General features: G+C 40.9%; 1 protein-coding gene across 2 annotated transcripts in view; it reads right to left on the minus strand.

The window, feature by feature from the left end:
* Positions 1–18,998, minus strand: part of LOC126095086 (ATP-dependent translocase ABCB1-like) — a 146,067-nt gene that overhangs the window by 86,569 nt on the left and 40,500 nt on the right. The window contains exons 6-8 of one of the 2 annotated variants that reach the window (XM_049909770.1): positions 6,819–7,011; positions 2,110–2,334; positions 1,817–1,942 (exon numbers count right to left, since the gene is read on the minus strand). In XM_049909770.1, the coding sequence (XP_049765727.1) occupies positions 1,817–1,942; positions 2,110–2,334; positions 6,819–7,011 (544 nt within the window). The remainder of the gene's footprint in view (positions 1–1,816; positions 1,943–2,109; positions 2,335–6,818; positions 7,012–18,998) is intronic. The other variant, XM_049909771.1, reaches the window with a different exon arrangement.

Genomic DNA, 18,998 nt, shown 5'->3' on the forward strand with positions numbered 1-18,998 from the left:
ACATCACAGCAGCCGGAAAAAGGCCCTGCAAGAAAGTGATCAATGACCACTGAAGAGTCGCAGGTTCGAATCCTGCCTCGGGCGTGGATGTGTGTGATGTCCTTAGGTTAGTTAGGTTTAAGTAGTTCTAAGTTCTAGGGGACTGATGACCACAGCTGTTAAGTCCCATAGTGCTCAGAGCCACCACTGAAGAGAATCGTTCAACGTGGCAGAAGTTAACATTTCCGCAAATTGCTGCAGATTTCAATACTGCGCCATCAGTATATGTCAGCGTGTAAACCATTCAACGAAACGTCATCGATATGGCCTTTCTGAGCCGAAGACACATTCGTGTACCTTTGATGACTGCACGACGGAAAGCTTTATGCCTCGACTCTGGCCGTCAATACCGACATTGGACTGTTGATGACTGGAAACATGTTGCCTAGTCAGACGAGTCCCGTTTCAAATTGTATCGAGCGGATGGGCGTGTACGGGTATGCAGGCAACACCATGTATCCATGGACCCTGCATGTCAACAGCGGAGTGTTCAAGCTGGTGGAGGCTCTGTAATGCTCTGGGGTGTGTGCAGTTGCAGTGATATGGGACCGCTGATATGTCTAGATACGACTCTGACAGGTCACACGTGCGTAAGCATCCTGTCCGATCACCTGCATCCATTCGTGACCATTGTGCATTCCGATGAACTTGCGCAGTTTCAAATGGTTCAAATGGCTCTGAGTACTATGCGACTTAACTTCTGAGGTCAAACCTAACTAACCTAGGGACATCACACACATCCATGCCCGAGGCAGGATTCGAACCTGCGACCGTAGTGGTCACTCGGTTCCAGACTTTAGCGTCTAGAACCGCACGACCACTCCGGCCGGCTTGCGCAGTTTCAGCAGGACAAGGCGACACACCACAGGTACAACTCTTAAGAGTTTAAACACTTCCACAGGCCACCAAACTCCCGAAACAAGAACATTATTGAGAATATGTGAGATGCCTTGCAACGTGCTGCTCAGAAGAGATCTTCACCCCCTCGTACTCTTACGGATTTATGGAGAGCCCTGCTGGATTTATGGTGTCAATTTTCTGCAGCACTACTTCAGAAACTAGTCGAGTCCGCTCCACGCCGCGTTTCGACACCTCTCCTTGATCGCGGGAGGCCTACACAATATTAGACACATACACTTCTTTCGCTCTTCACTGTATAAAGGGGAACATCATTAACAAATATCTACGAAATATTTTGACTGCTTTCATTCAAATTTTAAATGATAGTGTAATTATAATTCAGAAGCACGTTAGGCTATATATATGTTTGATTTGTACAGTGTCTAAATATATATGTGATATACAAAGGGAACCACTGTTAGTAAAAGTCTCAAGAAATTACTTAACAGATTTATTTAAAATTTGTACACGTTTTTCTAATAAAAGCTAGGACGAATGGAAACATTGTCCGAAAAAATTTCGAAAAATTCTTGATCGAAATTTATTTCTAATTTTAAAGGTGGAGACGGAGCTGAACAGAGACGTGGGAGGAAATACAGAAAGGGAACGGAAAGGAGGAGATGGAAAGCGAGAGGGGGCAAGAAGAGATGGGGAGAGACGGAAGAGAAAGGGATGAACAGACGAGGAAGAGAAGGAGAGTAAAACGTATATCCAATGCCCTTCCGTATTATAAAGGTCTGCTGTCTTTTCTTTCTTTGGGATCTAACCAGACTGAGCCATAGCAGGGCATTGCTGGGAGCATAATGAATAAAGCAATTCAGAACAATATAATTTTAGCAATAGATCACTTTTCTTTGTCAGCGCTGTAGATACTTACTGCTCCGTCTAGAGGGTCGTAGAATCGTTGTATGAGTTGTATGCAAGTAGACTTTCCACAGCCTGAACTACCGACCAGAGCAACCGTCTCACCGCCTTTGATGCTAAGGTTCAGCCCTTTCAAAATCTGAAAGAACAGGGTGAAGGTAAGGGAGAATATTAGATGAATATTTGCAAAACTATTGCGATGAATATTTATAAAATGAAACATTCAGTATAAATAAGGTAGTATGTACTATCCTGTACATTCGGACACATTTTAATGTACTAACAGAGTATGTGGAATGTAATAACCTTTACACCCTTGCGGGATGGGTACTCGAAGTGGACATTCCTGAAGTTGATGGCGCCTTCTATTTTCTCCGGCCGCTTGCCTTCTTCGGACATGCTGTCAATGAGAGACTCGCGGTCGATAACGGAGTATACCTTAGCGGCCGCACCTCTGGCTATAGAGAAGGCTTCGATGAATGGCGAAGCCATCCCTAACGACATCGAGCCTGTCATCACGCCCATGAATACCTGTAGTGACAGAAAAGGAGTTATTAGAACATGACACGGAAGAAGCCAATAGATGAAGTTGCAGCCAATGAATTCCAGCTGTAGTCTTTGTGAAATCAAACTGTAAGGAACAATATATCACAGAAATATGAAACAGACGTACAAGATAGCTGTAGATGATGCTGTTAGAGTTTTAATTCAACGAAGAACCTAAGATAAAAATATCGGTCCAAAATCCTCGAAGATACTCCCAAAATTTTCAGCCTTACTGGACGATGAAATTCCTTCTATGATCAAATAATGGGCCCCATTTTACAGTAATCGTTGTTCCTCGCTGTATCTAACAGGCGTTTCTCCGAATCTCGCTTTCCTATGCTGTACTACGTCGAAGCAAGTCTTTTAAGCGAATTAAGGTATTTGGAAGTAATTAAATGAACCACTCTGTCCTTTTGGCATAAGATTTCTGGCAACTGATTGAGAGTCGTTGGCAGTCTTGTTGCGTGTTTCTACTGTGAAGAATCCCGACCACTTCATAAGCTTTTTTCTGAATATGGTAGAAATGCGATGACATAGGTCAGTACAAAAACTTAATAATTAATTCTACATCCGTCACATTGAGTTAGGGATATGAAAAACGTTTGTCAGGTTGAAGAACTCTTGCCATAGATCTGCTGTTGAACCTTTGGAGCAGTAAATCTATGTGACTGACAAATTACATGTATTTTATCTACTGAACTGGTGCTATTTCGCCGCGCGGGATTAGCCGAGCGGTCTGGGGCGCTGCAGTCATGGACTGTGCTGCTGGTGCCACCGGACGTTCGAATCCTCCCTCAGACAAGGGTGTGTGTGTATGTTTGTCCTTAGGATAATTTAGATTAAGTAGTGTGCAAGCTTAGGGACTGATAACCTCAGCAGTTAAGTCCCATAAGATTTCACACACATTTGAACATTTTGTGCTATTTCGTTCCCCGCTCCAAGGGGTAGAGCAGGCTGTTTGAGACCCTGCCTATCATAGAGTCACTGTTCTTTCAAAGCCCAGTTGGGAATAAACGGCAGGCGATTACCAGTCTCTTAAATTACTCTACAAGCAAAGGAAATCTACCGAAAACACAATTACAAGGAAGTACGACAGGAACTATGTGTACAGATTCTCAAAGTTGATCATAATGTCATCTTTTTAATCTATTAGGAGACCAGCGTAGAAGTTTCCACCTGTCACCGCCTACAGCCTGTCTCCTCTCTTCTCGAAATTAGCATTCCCATCACGACACCATAAAGAGAAGTTCACGTAAGAAAATACTTCTCTCAGTACCGTTTTTGGAATTATCTCCCCGACTAAGTCAGTCCGTATCATTTTAAAGGATTGAAAACATAGCTAAAGAGCTAGCGCCTAGTAACAGAAATATTGTCAGATTTTTTTCCAACACACGCGTTACTCCGTTACTACTAAGTATCCTCAGTTCCCATTAGATACTTCTCATTTCCATATGTCTACATTCGAGCCGTATAGCCGAGTGTCCTTCGCTTTGACCGAAATACGTTTTAATATCTTAATTTTGTACACCCATGAAATAGTACTGTAATTCTGATATTACTGTAAATACGTAGTTCGTAGCATAAAAATAACATTTACTCCGATATCGATCGTTAAATACGGGATTTATGACTATTTCATAAGTAAGCAATACAACGATGGATTTTCGAATTATTGATTTTCCATTCGCATGTAACTGACCAACAGGTTTTTTTTCGAGTTACAATGTGGAAACATTAAGATAATTTGGTCATGCTGTGCATTTCAATTTACAAGTAAAAATAGCCTGTATTCCAGAAGAATTTGTATCTATTTAACTATTTCGATGTATTTTATAACAAGTGTCATGTGGGATTGTGCATTTTCCAAATTTGATTATTGTAATTCGAAAGTACAGGGAGATTCAAAAGTAGGTGTACACATAAGATTTAGGGGTATGCACCAACGTAGGAGTAAAGTTATGCAGTGGAGTAGATATCCACCAACCTACGCACAGCGGAACATCCCTCAACAGTACGGGTACATATCCACCAACCCACGCACAGCAAAACATCCCCCAAACGCTGACCCACAACACAAAGCAAAGACATGAAGGGATCCAAAATTCAGCTCAACTACCTACCGTAGATTTACCCAGGACATTTTAAAAATGATGTCCACGTAGACGAAGACAGTGACGTGCTCAACGTCTTACAACTCTTGGAGTATTGCAAGCTCTATTCATCTCATTCTGCACAGCTGCATAGTTATTTTCAATTCGCCGCTGTAGTTGTGTTATATTCTGAGTTGCGACACCATACATGAGCTACCTGAGACGGCAGAGGTGCAGAGGATTAAGATACGGCGATCTGGTGGGTCATGCAGCTGATCATGCGCGGCCTGTCTACTTATCGAGATAAGCCACTTTGAGAGACTCCCTTGTCTCTAGACTGACATGTACGGTGCACCGTCGACTAAACAGCATCAATCGATATGCAGGCGAACACGACACGTTAGAAGCTTGTATTGGTCCACGATGTAATGCCTACCACCAGCTCAGAAATAAAGTAGTTTCAGACAAAAGTTTATTTAACATTTTACTATTATTTTGATACATACATTACAACCAAAGTGTCTATAGTTACTTCGGAATTATCCTGTATAATATGTTGTACATTATGTAGACGTTATTTTATTTCAAAAACAAAGTTGACTGCCTGAGAAACAATTTCACTTCGTACGAAAATATCGTATATTTATATGTAGACAAAAATTCTGATGTGACATATCTTCGAAGTTCTAAATGTTAATTCAGAAGTACAAAAATATCTTTTCTTGATATTTCGATTCTCGGAGTTTTCTAACTGTAAAAATGTTAACAGTTTGTAAAATCGGATGTTATCATGAAATTTAATTTGACAATACAATCTCTAGAATAATATAACTTCTGGAACCCGGCTGAGATAAGCTATAGCTCTAAGTACGCGGCATGTTGTTGTTAGTTGACATCAAATTTATTTTGAGCGAGGCACATCATTGTTTTGTCTTTCCAGAATTGAATGTTTTTGTTCTCAGAAACTGCGCAAAAGTGAACATCTCTTGTGTGACCATAATTTTGTTGCAAAATTGTCATTTGTGATCCCAAGGAGAGGGAAGTGTAATCATATAATTCGTTACGGACAATTTAAAAGAATGATGAATCAACATGTGAAATTTAAAAAAAATTGTGTCTTTACTTATAATGAAAATCCGAGGACCTATTCATGTACAAACCGAAGACTCCTGTCGTATTTCATTGAAGTTAAGAAGAGTAATCTGTTCTATTAATTAGAAAAATAATAGCTCTCAATCCATGAATTTTAACAGCACTTTCACATCTGTGGAATAAACATAACCTACAAAAACGCATAACATATATAAAATAACATTACAAAATGAGGAAACACGGTTAGTAAACTAGCAAGCACTATTATCCCTAATGTCGTTACGATTTATACAATCCATGTCTCAAGTCATTATTTAACTCCTGTTACTACAGCTCATTATATTATAGTTAATACCATTACTTAAGTAAAAAGTGATAGAATAGTTTCGCATGCATAAAACCCTGTTCCGCTGTAAGATTGTGCCTGAGAGTCTTCTTGTTATCAGGCTAAATACTTTAATAAAACACCCAATAAAACAATTAAAATAAGTTGTCATAAATGTTATAAATTTAAATTAATGTTTTATAACAATTAATGTTATTAATAATTTAAGATATTTATAAAGAGATTGTTTTGCATAGCAGAAACAAGAACAGCATTATCATTCGCTAACACAAATTTACTTACTCGCTTGTGCGCCAAACTGTGTGGGAGCTGATTTGAGGAACGTGTCCAAATATATCGTCTCGGGGGGCACTTTTCATGTATGGCTGCAGTATGAAGTGAATCGACAGAATATTGCTCGTCAGTTCGTTGTAGGTGTTTAATGAGTTGGCGCTAGAAGTAGCTAAATAAAACTATCCCACCTGACAATGAGTTGTTTCCTTGAATTTATGTTTCGAGAAACTGTCATAGAGCTTGTATACGGCTAGACATCTGAAAGTGTTGATTAAAACAGTTACTTTGCGAAAAGAAATTTCAGTTAGGGTACGACATGTAAGTTAATACAAAACCTTTGTTTTGTGGGACAGTGTCTCACGAAGCAAAAATATTGTTTTTGGACTGATAATTTCACTGTGTAATTAGAGAATGAAACCGTAATACCAGCAAAAGCGTCAGTGGAATGGCTAGTTAGCAATGTTGTACGCTCTCTGTAACGTCCACGCATTTACGAACTCTTTCACGCTATTCTTTTTCTTGTTGCAAGCAGACAATTTAGATGCTCCGCAACTTGGTAAAGATACATAGGCGTTTGGACCCTCTATCTCACCATATACTTTGTGATCACTGATGTTTCTAAAATTCGTTGTTACTAAGACATGTAACTTGAATGTGGTAGTACTCACTGTGATCATGGTTGCAGCATCATAGATCTGGCCCTCCGTTTTGTCCATATCCCTGATGATAAGAGTTACACCGTACCAGAAAGCCAGGGCGTAGCTAGCGTAGATGAAGAACCAAAGGATTCCGAACGCGAGCCCAGTTAATAAATTCCGTTTCACGTTCAGGTTTTTGGCTGACAGAAGATTCTTCTCGTACCTGCAAAAAAGCGGAGAGACGAGAGCAATTAGTTAGTACACTTGCTTGGAAATTTGTGGCAAGGACAATGGGACCAAACTGCTGAGGTCATTGGTCCATAGGCTTACACACTACTTAATTTATCTTAAACTGATTTAGACTAAGGCCAACACACACATCCATGCCCGAGGGAGGAGTCGAACCTCCGACGGGGGTAGCAGCGCAATCCGTAACAACGCGCCCTAGACCGCATGGCTACCTTGCGCGGCAAACACTTGCATCCGTGTGTGAAGGACGAAAGACGAAAATAAGAATAACGTGGCAAAGTGTAAGTCATCTGCGCATAGCTTATAACTTCATGTAAAAGAGTTGGTGTAGTTGACCAGCACAGCGCGGTTAGACTCCGAAGAGAGTCAGTTCTGGAGAACCGAGGAGAGGCATCGTTCACTTGAGTTGTAGAGTCTGATATTCGGAAATTGAAATATAGGTTGAGCGCACAGGCACACGAGTAGTTTAACCTTACACCCTCAGTTGTTCACAGGAAGTGCCAACAGTTTGTAATCACACTCTGCAAATTTGTTTCTCATACGATGGCACAGTCATTTATTGCTTGTGATTCAATAAGCCCCTAAGTTTGCTACTAGTTCTGGATGGTAACATAATTGTCATTATCCTAATAAGGAAACTTTCGTCCTCTGCTGGACTAATTCCCAGCCCAGTCTTCTTGATGAGTGGTGGCCTACAGTTATATGTTGCTCCAGAATCTTGTTTAATGTTATCCATTCACCTCCTACTACGTCGTCACTCGGTTTTTTTCATATCTCTTGGAACTTCATCTGCACATCTTGTGCCCTCTAGGCAAGCTACATGTTCAGACCACAATATTTGCGTCTTTTACTCCGGTTTCTTCCTATATTCTTTTTCCTGTTTTACTCTGTCCCCCAGTAACTACCGCATATCGTCTAACAGTTGGTTGAGCTTCGCTCAATTTTTGAATGGTTTAACGCACTGAAAATCGATGTGATACTCATATATGTCAAACTTCGTCATATACTGTTATTGGCAACTCCCCGTTCCACAGAGTCTGTTTTCAAAGGAAATGCTTTAAATTGGCTAATTTTCACTCATTGGTCATGTTCATGCATCGGTAAATGCTGAGAGTTGGATATTAGTTCTTTAACACCTTATCATAGCAGACAAAGACGTATAATTTATAAAAATGGATGCATGTATGTGAGTATATATGTACGTAAACCCAACATCTTCTCCGAAACCACGCTACCGAATTCATCAAACTTGGAGCACACATCACTTACTGTCTGGAAATCATCACTGTGACGGTAAAAACCACCTACGTTTCAAAGAGGTGGGATGGAGAGGTGAACTGTATGAGTGGAAAAGAAGTGTAGTCCACAACGCGCTAACACACTTACTTTAGTCACCCAGTTTTTGAGAATGGCAGCACATAGGTTCGAATATACTTTACACATAATTTCAAATCTTTAAGAAACTTCTTCTCCCGGATAACCCCCACCAAATGATGAAAGGACGAGAGTTCATCGCTTACGACATTCTCGCTGTCCATTCAGTAAATCTGCCACGTGAAGTATGACATTTCAATTTATTACACCTTTACTACTAACTGTATTCGCTACACATTTTTCAGATATTATCCACATATACCACCCAATGTAGCAGAAAAATTACATCATTTCTCGACACAAGGTTCAGAAGGTACGATGTCATAAACACCGAAATGCGTGAGCAACTGTTGCATCATGCAGGACGTTTGGTTTACTACTCCTTTGCTACTAACTCTATTCACAAGAGATTTAGCAAACACTATCCATATACGCCGCTGAATGTACCTAAAAAATATATCACTCTTCGACAAATGGTTCAGTACATATAACGTCATTAACAACGATATGCGTGAAAAACTACCACGTCATGGATGATGTTTTAATTTATTTCTCCATTACTACTAATTCTATTCACAACACACCTCACAGATTGTCAGAGTTGTCAATATTCTCTTAGGATTTAAAGGTTGGCTACAGCGCGCATACACATTCTCTGGAATCTAAGATATTGTTGTCGCGCTTCGCAGTGCACGGATTAATTAGTGGCAATTTGGAAGCCAGTGTAGGAGCCTACCTGCTGTGGTGCGCACGTGCGTTGGGCGAGGGGTCATCGCCGAGCTGCCGTACTGCCGTGTCCGCCAGCAGCGACACAGGACTTGGTACTGAGTTGATGTTTTTTATAATTTGCAGCGCGCTTATTAATTTAAAGAAAAGGGTTTGTGTATGTGCGTAGCAGCAGACGGTAATTTTGATAATGATAGGAGTTGAATTCTTCTTAAGGGAAACCATTCTTGGGTGAACAGATTAAGTATTGATTTTTGTTATTGATTTCTTTCGTAATTGTCAGGGAATTGTTTCACTATTATTTAATTGAGAAGTATTTCAGTCTGTCTCAAGAGTTTGATTAATTTGTAATATTGCTTTAATGCCACTGGAAGCATTTTTACATACGAAGCGATTGTTCAAAGAGCTTCTATCGTTTTGTTAATTGAATGAGAATGAATCGCTTTCAGAATATAGTTTTTGAAACAAGGAATTACTTGTTTGGGTTATCATTTATCGAGTTTGGATTTGGCCGAACCCTTTCTCTTGAATTATATGTAGTTTTAGTAAGCAGCAGCAGTCTCAGTAACAGCGGGAGCCTCCATACGGAACATGCATTACACTCAGCGTGAATAATAGGTTTTTTATGTTTCTGTTAAATAATGGAATGCAGCAGATTAAGCAGCGGGAGCAGAAAGACCAAGTAAGTTATTTGTTGTGCACAGGACCAATAAAAAATTAAGTTTAGGCGATCTCTATAATAGTAAAGTTAACAAGAGTACAAGCACGAGATTTTCAGTAGAAAACACGAGATAAGAAGATAGAGCTCGCGACTTTCACCTGTCGACATGCCTGCCCGGATACTTCTTTTTTTTTGATTGAGTGATAGTTCGATATGCTTCGTCTGTCTACTGCCAACTGCAAGATTACGCAACAGTAATCATTAGTGGCGGCACAGCGCTTTGATCGCTTGCGCACTGCCTTGTAGTAACACAAAATTTTATTTCAGCAGTTTTGCCTTTGAATTTATTGGTTCATTGTGTGATAGTTAATTGAACAGTGGTATTTTTAGGTTAGCGGTGTATTTTAGTGACATGTATTCGTTAGTATTGCGACAATGATTACGCGAGCACAAAAGAAAATGGAAAAGAATGCAGATGCTACTGCAAACGTGAACGTAGATACGGTTCCGAACATGAATGTAGAAGCGATTTCAAACGCAGTGTCCGTAAATTCGGAACGAAGTAGAAAACACGAGATAAGAAGATAGACCTCGCGACTTTCAATAGAAGCTACATACACCCCTAGATGAATCTGCAAAATTATGTTACTGTACAATACACAGTTCAATAGACATGAAACTGTAGCGCGAAATTCGCTAGAGATGCTGGTGAAGTATGTGTACCAATAACTGTGAAATACTTTAAATGTATGTGAAACGTATTTGACATATGTGTAAACCGACGAAGCCAGTTGTAAAAGGCTCATCCTAAAGCCCTGGAACGATTTCAACCAAATTAGGTACACATGTTAGTTACAATCTGGAAAGTAATATTATGGGATGAGAACTATCACCTTCCTGTTGGGATGAGCGTAATAATGCAAACATGAGAACAGAAGGCTCGAGGCGTAGGTGGATAGAGACTGAGGGGGAAAGAAGAAATGAGCACAGATAGAGGGGAGTTGGAGATGGACAGAGAGAGGGAGCTGGGAAAATGGACAGAGAGAAGAGAGACAAGGAGATGAACAGAGAAAGAAAAGAGGAGGAAATGAGAGAGGTAGGAAAATGAAGAGATAGGTAGAGAGAGAAGGAATACATCACCAGACAGGGGGGGGGGGAGTAGGAAATAGTCAAAGAAAGGGTTTGATAATCAAAAGAGGAGGTGAGGAAGGAAGGATTAACAGAGGTAGAAGCAGCACACTGACAGAGGGGGCGGAGGAGGTGGACTACCCACAAATAGCAGACAACAAACGCGTCAGTGAGTCAAGTTTTTAGGGGCTGATATTTGCGTATCTCTTTATTTTCTATTCAGCCTGTTTCTAATTATGTTAGAGTTGCTTAGGCTACATAAGGGTTCACTTTGGAAAGTTTGAACATCTCTTACTTAAAAAAAGGACGGTGTACCTCGATCCAGTTTCTCGAATGAAGAGCCTTGCTGTCGCAAGTCTCTTGACATGACCACACACGAACTTCCGCCGATCCGTTCTCAGTTTTTGTTACCGGTGGCGGAAGGACACTGGAGTGAGCTTGTATCATTACAGTATCCTCACTTTGTATAAATTAAAGTACTGGAGAATTATTTGAGTTTCATGTAGCTGATAAGTTGGCACAAGGAGACTATGTGAGGTAAACTGCCTATGAGGTAGATAGGTAAGAGCTGGGGCTCGTTTCAAGTCGCTGCAGAAAGTAGGAGAAGAAGTGAGGTGAAGGACAGTTGAGCACCGGGCGGAAACCGAATGGAATTCCAGCAGCGGCGGGGCTAACCGGCGTCGCTGATTGATTATGTACGCTAATCAGTGCGAGATTATGACTACATTATAATAATATCTTCAAATATTCACCCATACACTAAAATCACGTCCAGCTAAGCAACACAAAACCTAAAACAGCGTTGAAGTCACAAATAAAGAGATGGGTTCAGTAAAATTGTCACCACATTTCCATAAGAAATGGTTTGAAAGTCATTAACACCATTGTATGAAATAGTTTATAACGGTGGGAACAAATGCTACAGACAATCTAAAAAGGGGTATAATGTGCCATCTGATAGGTCTTAAAAGCAGTTATAAAATGAGTGTGTTTATTGTGGTGCAGAACAGACAATTGTTAGAAATAAAACATTTAATAAATAATAACTGAGTACCAAATCAAAGCGTTCTCCACAGATATACGAAACTTGAGCTTCAGCATGAAACATTTTTACTGTAGTTTTAGTCTGTTTGTATTTGTTTAATAAGAACATTTTAAAACAATATTTATAAGAGTTTGAAAACCAAAATGAGGACGCGGAGATCTAAATTAGGTAGTATGTCTGGCTTGCATTTGCCATTTTCTTGTGTGTCTGAAATGTTAACTGAAACTTGATTATCCAGCAATGTTCAACATATGATGGTGAAATATGTACCTGCAGAATGTTTAACTGTGTATGTAGTGTATCGGAAATATTTAAATTTTTGGAAACTTATATCCACTGAAATTAAGGTACAACTACCACATACTCACTTGACAGGAGATTCCCACATGAGGGAAGTGATGAAGAGGTAAGCAGAGCTTGTTCCGTGGTTTGCAATGTTCGCCGTTGGTTGCGTAACGGTTTTGGCAAGGCTGACTGGCAAGAGCGCCACACGTGTGCAAGTGTGCTTGGCGTTAGGATTATTTCGATCTGGAGTGATTTGGGACTTAGACATGTTGCTGTATATCGACTTGCAATTTAGACAACACTCGAACAATAGCTAATAGCGACTCATCTGTGCTGTGGTGCTCCGGTTATTGCGAACAGGCTTGGATGAACTTGTTGAGCACTAGACATTTGTCCAGTTCGTATTCTGATGTACTACAGAGAGCCTTTCGTCACTTGAGAGTTGTAGCATCGCGTTTTAGTACCTGAATAGTGTAAATTCGCGTAGTCTCCTTCCGCCGCCGAGCAGTGTGTCAGTAGTGCACAAGTGGCAGCATTACTGCGTTTACTAGGCAATCTCGTATTTTAATAACCGTTTAAATTTTGTGTCGATTTGTTTGCGCTCTCTGTAGATTAGTTCAGACGTTCTTTGCACAACAGTTTTTAGCATGGATAGGGACTGCAACTGGTGTGTTCGAATGCAGGCTGAGTTGGCATCCCTTCGCTCCCAGCTTCAGGCAGTGTTAGCTTCGGTCACACAGCTTGAGGCTGTTGCCAATGGGCATCACTGTGAGGGTCCGGATGGGGGTTTGTCGGGGACGGCCAGCTCGTCGCACGCATCCCCCGATCGGGCTACAACTGTGGTTGCCCGGGATACTGCCCGCATTGAGGCTGATCCCTCACCTGTGGTAGAGTGGGAGGTCGTCTCAAGGTGTGGCAGGGGGCGAAAGACATTCCGGAGGGCTGAACGGAAGGCCTCTCCAGTTTGTCTGACGAACCGGTTTCAGGCTCTGTCTCAGGCTGATACTGATCTTCGGCCTGACATGGCTGCCTGTCCTGTTCCAGAGGTTGCCCCTCAGTCTGCAAGATCCGGACGGTCGCAGAGGGTGGGCTTACTGGTAGTTGGGAGCTCCAACGTCAGGCGCGTAATGGGGCCCCTTAGGGATATGGCAGCAAGGGAGGGGAAGAAGACCAAAGTGCACTCCGTGTGCATACCGGGGGGAGTCATTCCAGATGTGGAAAGGGTCCTTCCAGATGCCATGAAGGGTACAGGTTGCACCAATCTGCAGGTGGTCGCTCATGTCGGCACCAATGATGTGTGTCGCTATGGATCGGAGGAAGTCCTCTCTGGCTTCCGGCGGCTATCTGATTTGGTGAAGACTGCCAGTCTCGCTAGCGGGATGAAAGCAGAGCTCACCATCTGCAGCATCGTCGACAGGACTGACTGCGGACCTTTGGTACAGAGCCGAGTTGAGGGTCTGAATCAGAGGCTGCGACGGTTCTGCGACCTTGTGGGCTGCAGATTCCTCGACTTGCGCCATAGGGTGGTGGGGTTTCGGGTTCCGCTGGATAGGTCAGGAGTCCACTACACGCAACAAGCGGCTACACGGGTAGCAGGGGTTGTGTGGCGTGGGCTGGGCGGTTTTTTAGGTTAGATGGCCTCGGGCAAGTACAGAAAGGGCAACAGCCTCAACGGGTGCGGGGCAAAGTCAGAACATGCGGGGACCAAGCAGCAATCGGTATTGTAATTGTAAACTGTCGAAGCTGCGTTGGTAAAGTACCGGAACTTCAAGCGCTGATAGAAAGCACTGACGCTGAAATCGTTATAGGTACAGAAAGCTGGCTGAAGCCAGAGATAAATTCTGCCGAAATTTTTACAAAGGTACAGACGGTGTTTAGAAAGGATAGATTGCATGCAACCGGTGGTGGAGTGTTCGTCGCTGTTAGTAGTAGTTTATCCTGTAGTGAAGTAGAAGTGGATAGTTCCTGTGAATTATTATGGGTGGAGGTTACACTCAACAACCGAGCTAGGTTAATAATTGGCTCCTTTTACCGACCCCCCGACTCAGCAGCATTAGTGGCAGAACAACTGAGAGAAAATTTGGAATACATTTCACATAAATTTTCTCAGCATGTTATAGTCTTAGGTGGAGATTTAAATTTACCAGATATAGACTGGGACACTCAGATGTTTAGGACGGGTGGTAGGGACAGAGCATCGAGTGACATTATACTGAGTGCACTATCCGAAAATTACCTCGAGCAATTAAACAGAGAACCGACTCGTGGAGATAACATCTTGGACCTACTGGTAACAAACAGACCCGAACTTTTCGACTCTGTAAGTGCAGAACAGGGAATCAGTGATCATAAGGCCGTTGCAGCATCCCTGAATTTGGAAGTTAATAGGAATATAAAAAAAGGGCGGAAGGTTTATCTGTTTAGCAAGAGTAATAGAAGGCAGATTTCAGAATACCTAACAGATCAAAACGAATATTTCTGTTCCGACACTGACAATGTTGAGTGTTTATGGAAAAAGTTCAAGGCAATCGTAAAATGCGTTTTAGACAGGTACGTGCCGAGTAAAACTGTGAGGGACGGGAAAAACCCACCGTGGTACAACAACAAAGTTAGGAAACTACTGCGAAACCAAAGAGAGCTTCACTGCAAGTTTAAACGCAGCCAAAACCTCTCAGACAAACAGAAGCTAAACGATGTCAAAGTTAGCGTAAGGAGGGCTATGCGTGAAGCGTTCAGTGAATTCGAAAGTAAAATTCTATGTAACGACTTGACAGAAAATCCTAGGAAGTTCTGGTCTTACGTTAAATCAGTAAGTGGCTCGAAACAGCATATCCAGACACTCCGGGATGATGATGGCATTGAAACAGAGGATGACAAGCGTAAAGCTGAAATACTAAACACCTTTTTCCAAAGCTGTTTCACAGAGGAAGACCGCACTGCAGTTCCTTCTCTAAATCCTCGCACAAACGAAAGGATGGCTGACACTGAAATAAGTGTCCAAGGAATAGAAAAGCAACTGGAATCACTCAACAGAGGAAAGTCCACTGGACCTGACGGGATACCAATTCGATTCTACACAGAGTACGCGAAAGAACTTGCCCCCCTTCTAACAGCCGTGTACCGCAAGTCTCTAGAGGAACGGAAGGTTCCAAATGATTGGAAAAGAGCACAGGTACTCCCAGTCTTCAAGAAGGGTCGTCGAGCAGATGCGCAAAACTATAGACCTATATCTCTGACGTCGATCTGTTGTAGAATTTTAGAACATGTTTTTTGCTCGAATATCATGTCGTTTTTGGAAACTCAGAATCTACTATGTAGGAATCAACATGGATTCCGGAAACAGCGATCGTGTGAGACCCAACTCGCTTTATTTGTTCATGAGACCCAGAAAATATTAGATACAGGCTCCCAGGTAGATGCTATTTTTCTTGACTTCCGGAAGGCGTTCGATACAGTTCCGCACTGTCGCCTGATAAACAAAGTAAGAGCCTACGGAATATCAGACCAGCTGTGTGGCTGGATTGAAGAGTTTTTAGCAAACAGAACACAGCATGTTGTTATCAACGGAGAGACGTCTACAGACGTTAAAGTAACCTCTGGTGTGCCACAGGGGAGTGTTATGGGACCATTGCTTTTCACAATATATATAAATGACCTAGTAGATAGTGTCAGAAGTTCCATGCGGCTTTTCGCGGATGATGCTGTAGTATACAGAGAAGTTGCAGCATTAGAAAATTGTAGCGAAATGCAGGAAGATCTTCAGCGGATAGGCACTTGGTGCAGGGAGTGGCAACTGACCCTTAACATAGACAAATGTAATGTATTGCGAATACATAGAAAGAAGGATCCTTTATTGTATGATTATATGATAGCGGAACAAACACTGGTAGCAGTTACTTCTGTAAAATATCTGGGAGTATGCGTGCGGAACGATTTGAAGTGGAATGATCATATAAAATTAATTGTTGGTAAGGCGGGTACCAGGTTGAGATTCATTGGGAGAGTCCTTAGAAAATGTAGTCCATCAACAAAGGAGGTGGCTTACAAAACACTCGTTCGACCTATACTTGAGTATTGCTCATCAGTGTGGGATCCGTACCAGATCGGGTTGACGGAGGAGATAGAGAAGATTCAAAGAAGAGCGGCGCGTTTCGTCACAGGGTTATTTGGTAACCGTGATAGTGTTACGGAGATGTTTAACAAACTCAAGTGGCGGACTCTGCAAGAGAGGCGCTCTGCATCGCGGTGTAGCTTGCTCGCCAGGTTTCGAGAGGGTGCGTTTCTGGATGAGGTATCGAATATATTGCTTCCCCCTACTTATACCTCCCGAGGAGATCACGAATGTAAAATTAGAGAGATTAGAGCGCGCACAGAGGCCTTCAGACAGTCGTTCTTCCCGCGAACCATACGCGACTGGAACAGGAAAGGGAGGTAATGACAGTGGCACGTAAAGTGCCCTCCGCCACACACCGTTGGGTGGCTTGCGGAGTATAAATGTAGATGTAGATGTAGATGTACCTACAAATGTCATGCTTGCTTTGTAAGGTTAGCTGTTTCACATTTCATTTGTTTCACTCCATATGGTATTAGCCTATGCAAGGCCACCATTCAATGTAACATGTGTATAAATCGGAATAAGCTGTTAGTGATCTTTAATCCTGTCGTTGGACTGTATTAATATCCTGACAGATTAGTCGTTAGCTTCTTTACTTAATATTGTGGTACTGATTTGTGTGCTTTTATACATTATTCACTGATTTCAATAATGAAAACCTGCACCAGTTAATTAATTTTCTCTTATTTAGCACAACGCATTTCGAGAATGTATTCTCATTTTCAAGTGCATTTTTTTTGCTTAAATATTTCTTATGATTCTTTCGTGTGTGATTATATGCCTTTCCTCCACTGTAGGTGCCTTTTTGAGGCTATATTGTAATCGTAAAAGTTGACAAATGAATCATGGAATAGTTTTTATACGATAAAATTAGAAATAGAATTTTAATTTTTTACTTAGAGATATTTTACTTCCTCCATTACACAGAATATAACTCACGCACAAATCATCACTTACACTGTTTGTTTTTGGTTTTTGTTATAGAACATCCTACAGAGATATCACGACTGCTTGGTTATGCAGATAGTTTTTATACATCCAGAAGTGTTACATTTCTGTGGATTACAATATATACATAAAGTTGTGAATTATAAAAATCATTTTACGAAACTTGACTACTGAATTATCCCTTATGTCTATGTTTTGTTGTTAATAGTGAGTAGAGTCTATGAGGTATTGCACATATTCATGGAAATATGAATTAGAAAAATCTGAAAAAATTAACTGATTCGCTATCTATTTTGTCACTGAGATTTTCTTTTTCTTGCTTTTGCGGTGTACAAAATTTGCCACCTATTCCTCTAAATCCTTTGTAATGATTTTTGGAAGTGGTTGACTATCGTAAGATCCTCTACGATTTTGAATGGGTGCCACTGGCAGGAACATAAGATTAGATTCACTGAACTCATCAACTGTTTTATATATATCCATTTTGCCAGATCAGTAATAGCAACACATATAAAACACACTGGACACCCACCAACTGTTACATATATAACCATTTTGGCACATCAGCAATAGCAACACATATAAAACACTAGATAGCTATTAAAAATGTACAAGAATCTCTCAAGATACTCCACAACTTCCAGAAACCACATATAATGGATTTAATGAAGAAGCTGGAAATTTTAATACACCACAGATATTAAGGGGACAAAATTATCAGTGACAGACTACTCAGCGATGTAATTAATTTTTCATAGGGTTTCTCTTGAATATGATAACTGTATTATTTTCCACAATTATGAATACTTTTACTATTGAAACCACGATAGTGAAAATTCTACGAGGGGCTACAGGAAAGACACTGCAAGACAGAGAAGTGAAAGCTTTAGAAAAAGTAGATAAAGTGGACTACTTTAATGAGTGAGTGCATAAGAGAAAACATGAATGGAACGAAAACATAGACAGGATGGATAACAAAGGATTCTGAAAATCGTAAGAAATAAATTACCATCTGCTAAAAGAAATATTGGTCGTCCAAGGGAAAGATGAAGCTACAACCCCAGGGTAGACTGAAGGGTATTCAAGGAAACAGGATTTAGACTAGGAAGAAAGGAAGAGGAAGAAGACATACATTACCTCTTAGACTCTACTCAACATCTACAATAAAACAGACATATAATCGATAGTTCAATAGACAACTGTGGTAAAATCAAAAATTGACAGTTCTACGTACATAATGTAATCCACAAAAATGTAACGTCTCTAACTACGTACAAACTCTTCTTGAAACCATACTGTCATTATATCTCTCTAGTAGGTTTGATTACGAAAAAAAAAAAAAACCGTGTGAGTAATGATTTGCGTGCGTGTAATATTCTGTGTAAGAGAGCAGGCACAATGCTTATGAGTAGAAAAACAAAAACAGCATCTCAAAAATTAGCATACATAAGGAAATTCCCAGATAAATTGGTTCGATTTTCCAGCTGCAGAAAATCCTCAATAAGGCAACGAAAGTTTCAAGAGAGGCAGAGAATCACACATGGAAACATCATAGAAATATTTTTGTAAGCAAATGTACTGCAAATGAGAATAAATTCTCAAAACATGTTAGCTAAGAATGAAAAAATAAGCATCTAGTGCAGATTTTCATCATTAAATCACGAACGATACAGTTGTCGG

This window comes from Schistocerca cancellata, chromosome 8 (genome assembly GCF_023864275.1).
Source record: "Schistocerca cancellata isolate TAMUIC-IGC-003103 chromosome 8, iqSchCanc2.1, whole genome shotgun sequence".
NCBI lineage: Eukaryota > Metazoa > Arthropoda > Insecta > Orthoptera > Acrididae > Schistocerca > Schistocerca cancellata.